A 4,764-nucleotide genomic window follows, 5' to 3' on the forward strand; every position below is an offset into this window, starting at 1 on the left:
TTGAGCAGCGGACTCAAGTTGCTGCCTTCAACAACCTGCTGATAGTACTGTATATTTAGAGCACGCCCAGTGCTGTGCTAACATATAATGAACTCTAAACTGTACCTTATTGTGTGGTCTATATTTAATCTTTAACAAGTGAAGAGAGGCTGAGTGAGTATGGATTTATGCATAATGTATTGTGCATTGTTTAAATGGAACCATTTGTACAGACAGCCAGTTCATCTAGATTGATTCACCTCTGATAAATTAATGTACCTTTTATTAAAAGCAATTTAACTCCATTATCTTATTAAAAGGACTTACAGATGGATTCTGAATTTGGCAATTCATTAAGCATGATAAACATATATCTTTTTAATATACTGAGAGGAACCATTTATCTAAATTGTGATTGTGATAGCTCAGGTGGAATAAAGTTCAATGCAAAACAACAGACGTTGCTCTTCACAGAACATTTCAAAGGACATTTTAAAGTTAGAGATTTCGTGACTGTGACTTGCCTGTCCAACAGTGACCATCGCTCCTCTGCTGGAGGCCATGGTGGCTCCTGAGAACAGTCTCCTCACACCCTCTGTGGGACACGACACAGGTCACATGATGCCACTGTGTACCTCACATGAAGTTACACACACTATATAGCCTGGGATTTACCTTCTCTGAAGACTCTGAAGAGTCCGTCGATGGCATGTTTGTAGCTGAGCGAAAGAAAAAAAACATTCAGGGTCAAATTACAGTGAGAGATTTTGAGCGTCCAAACTGAACATTTGTATTGAGCGTAAGTTACAGCACTCACTTTCTCCTCTGTTCTGGTGGTAGTTTCATGTCATTCTGCATCCTAGAGGCAAAAATAAACCAAGACTGGTTTGCTTGTTTATAATAATTTGAAATGTGTACAAATGAATGAGGGTGTTTTACCTGACGTTCACCATGTCTGCCGGCGTCCCAACAAACCCACCGGTGAAACCTGTCGGCAGAGAAATCTGGTTGGCTCACAATCCTTTTCAGGTTATACTTAGTGCTGCAAAAACAGCTGAGCAATATGTCAATATTATATCAATATCATCATATGAGACTAGATAGCATCTTAGATTTTGGGTAACATAATATCTTATGGTTTTTTTTCTGATTTTAAAGGCTGAATTATAGTAAAGTTAAGTTTATCTGACCTTACCAGTTCTAGCTTTTTTTATTGTCCGTACCCTCTTGATCATCATGCCCACCGTACTCCGATGAATATTTTTCAAAAATCATTTTGTGTTAGCCTAAGTACACTGTTTTTAACTTGTTGACACTTGTCAGTTTTTGCTAGCAAGCTACTGCAATGTGGGAGGTAGTTTAATTGGACATGCTAATATAGGACTTTAATCTATTTCAATTCATTATTTATTTTTTATTTAGACATTTTCTTTTATAAATTACCTGTTAACTTTAAACCCCAAGTTTGCACACAGCCCACACTGTCTGCTCAAATTTTCAAAGCACCTTTCTCCCTTAAGTTGCTTGCTAACTAACTCACCACATGGCACATTTAACATTGTATTTGATAAAATATTGGATTTATTTGGCAAATGAGTGGATTGTGTCTGCCTGTGATGCAGTGAAAGGTTTATATCAGTCTGCAGAACAAGGTGAATTTGTGAGTAAATAACTTTTTTATTTTCATTATATTCACATTATTTTTCATGAATCACCATAAATTATTATGGTAATTATTAATAGTATTGGAATTATGCAACCCTAGTCAAACTGTGTGTGTGTCTGTGTGTGTGTGTGAGAGAGTGAAAGAGGAAGAGATGCAGAATGTGTGTGTTCCCACCTCCGAAGGCTCCCAGTAGGACCTTCTGGTAAAAGGGCATGGGGCCCTGGCTTGTGCTGCCCATCATGTCCCTCACTGTCTCATAGATGGCAAATCTGGTGAGGGAATAGGACATCTGAGAGCAGAGGGGAGGTAAAAAGAATGAGTATACTAAACTTTCCTCAATTTTTAACATTTTCTTTTTTTAACCACTTAAAGGCGCCTTAGGCAACACAACCGGTTTTTGTCATTTAGAGTCGTTAGCCTCAAATAAACAAAATGCACTATTTACAGGATAAAACATATCCTACTCCTGCAGACACAAACCAACATTTTGGTCATAAGCCAAAAGAAATTTCACATGAAGTGAGAATTACCACAGGACACATTTTAGAAGTAAACTCACTGAGGCAACAGTGTTCAGATGTACTTGAACCTCATTAGAATGCACTTGTTACAGATGTGTTACCCTAAAAATCTATTCTGATACTTTCTATTCCTCTAACCAGAACTTTACCTGGTGAACACATTATTCAATTTAATAGATTTTAATTTAATTTCTAAGAAAAACATCTGAGACAAATGTACTATTTTTTTCTTTTCTTTTTTTTTTAAAAAATACATGTGTATCCTGTCATTTTTTTCTTTTTTTTAACCATTTTGGCTGTTTCGCTGCGGTTTTGCTCCGTGGTCCATCGTCCGTCAATCCCCCAGTGGTGCATGAAGCACAGAAAGCGTTTTTTCCGGGTTTAGTGTAAAATACACAGATCTACGGATCACGGATCAGAGTGCGGCCGAGTGTATCGGAGCACTGACTCCGACTCACTGGCTCGCTCACACAAATGACGAGCACTCCTCTGGTAGTAGTCAGTCAGTCAGTCATTTTCTGTAACCGCTTGTCCTCGTAAGGGTCGCAGTTCACCAGACCATCGCAGGGCTGACACATAGACAGACAACCATACACACTCACAGTCACACAATTTAGAGTCACCAATCAACCTGAGCTGCATGTCTTTGGACTGTGGGAGGAAGCCGGAGACCCCGGAGAGAACCGGGGAGAACATGCAAACTCCACACAGAAGGGCCCCCGCCCAGACTGCACCCGTTCCAACCGGGGTTCGAACCAGGGACCCCCTTGCTGTGACGCAACAGTGCTAACCACAAAGCCACCGTGCTCCCCCCTCTGGTAGTATCTTAGCTAACTAGCAAGAGCCACTAATCAGCTATATGACAGCCGTACTGTTGGTTTTAATATTTAGGTGATAATCAGATAATGGTATCTCTCTCTCTCTCTACACAAACACACACACACACACACATACACAAATTTACATACAACTTATCAGGGAATCATATCCACCGGAGAAATTAAATTAACAGAATAAAAAAGCGTTGTGTCCACAAAAATATAATAAAAGGTGGTGCCTTGTAACATTGCCCAGTGTTTTATTACACAGTCCATCTTGAAGTAAATACTAAGTTCAGTACCGTTTAATAACAACGGTTGGAATGATGTCATAAAGTTTTAGATGATGTCATAACGTTTTAGAATGTTTCAGAATGTTTGGCCTTTATGATGTCATGAACATGTTCCATGAATACCCCTTCTGGCCTGCTTCCAGTCAGCAGCTTTCCAGTCATAGTGAGACAGAATTTAGCTGTTATCTTTTCTTGGTTAGTTTTTGGAAATATTCATCGTCAGAAATGGATAATCCAGGGTTTGATAGCAGGAGTAGCGTGGAGGTAGAGTCTGAACCATTTGATATAGAAAAGCATGACATACTTTATAGCAAGTCTGCACGCTACCTTATAGTAGACTTTAATGGAGAGGGATGTTTTGGCAAAGTTGCCAAGTGCATAAACCTAGAAACTCTCGAGACTACGGCCATTAAGATCCACCACCAGTGTGATAATGACACTATTGAAAGAGAAGTGGAAATGCTCCAAGAGCTCAGCCCCCTTGATCCTGAAAGTAATAACTTGGTGGAATACAAAGGCCATTTCATGCACAAGGAAAAGTCTTGTCTAGCCTTTGAGATGTTAGACAGGAGCCTTATGGACTTTGTAGAGGAGAGAGGGGCACCACTATCTCTGAATGAAATCCGCCCAATCGCACAGCAGCTACTTGTAGCATTTGAAGCGCTAAAGGGTGTTGGCATCATTCACTCTGACCTGAAACCTGACAACGTTATGCTTGTAAACCAACAGGATCAGCCCCTCAGAGTGAAATTGATTGATTTTGGTTTGGCCTTTCCAGCCAATGAAGCAGTGTCTGGAATGCTGTTACAAGCACCAGTGTACAGAGCTCCAGAGGTGTTCTTGGGTCTCCCATTTTCTGAGGCAATTGACATGTGGGGACTGGGATGTGTACTTGCATTCCTGTATTCTGGATACGACATCTTCCTTGCTGACTCAACAGCCAATATCATGCAAGCGATTTGCAAGCTGTGTGGTCAGCCAGGAGATGATCTGCTGAATGCTGGAAAGTACACTAGACAGTTTTTCACCAGGGGATGGAGCTCGACCAACCCAGGATGGAGACTGAAAACGAAGGGGGAATACATTAATGAATACGGTGACAAGCCCCCAAGTAGGAAATTGGTTTTTGACACTGGCAGAAATACGGAAAGAGTAGGGGGCCAGTCAAAGAAAGGGGATAATATTGAGTCAAGAGACGAGATGGCTTTTCTTTCCCTCTTACAACAGTTGCTTAATGTGGAGCCTGCAAGCAGAATCACGCCTGGAGACGCTCTACAGCATTGTTTTATTACAATGGCGCACCTGAAAGAGGAGATGGAAACCAGCTCTTACGCAGAAACTGCCTTTGAGTTGATGGCTGTCTGTCCCCCCCCACATGATTCCAATGATTCTGATGGATCAGATGATTCCAATGATGTAGTTGGATCAGATGATTCCAATGATGTAGTTGGATCAGATGATTCCAACGATGTAGTTGGATCAGATGA

At 40.8% G+C, this 4,764-nt stretch overlaps 1 protein-coding gene across 1 annotated transcript; it reads right to left on the reverse strand.

The window, feature by feature from the left end:
* Nucleotides 1–503: 503 nt before the first annotated feature.
* On the reverse strand, nucleotides 504–4,683 carry LOC121940857 (mitochondrial dicarboxylate carrier-like; the record flags this gene model as incomplete). Its single annotated transcript, XM_042483541.1, has 6 exons — nucleotides 4,580–4,683; nucleotides 1,820–1,934; nucleotides 919–967; nucleotides 797–838; nucleotides 655–698; nucleotides 504–574 (listed from the first exon to the last, which is right to left on the reverse strand). Coding segments are annotated over exons 1-6 (396 nt in total), but the record flags the coding sequence as incomplete, so codon positions are not given.
* Between the last annotated feature and the right edge of the window lie 81 nt (nucleotides 4,684–4,764).

This window comes from Plectropomus leopardus, unplaced genomic scaffold, assembly GCF_008729295.1.
Source record: "Plectropomus leopardus isolate mb unplaced genomic scaffold, YSFRI_Pleo_2.0 unplaced_scaffold9606, whole genome shotgun sequence".
In the NCBI taxonomy this organism is placed as follows: domain Eukaryota; kingdom Metazoa; phylum Chordata; class Actinopteri; order Perciformes; family Serranidae; genus Plectropomus; species Plectropomus leopardus.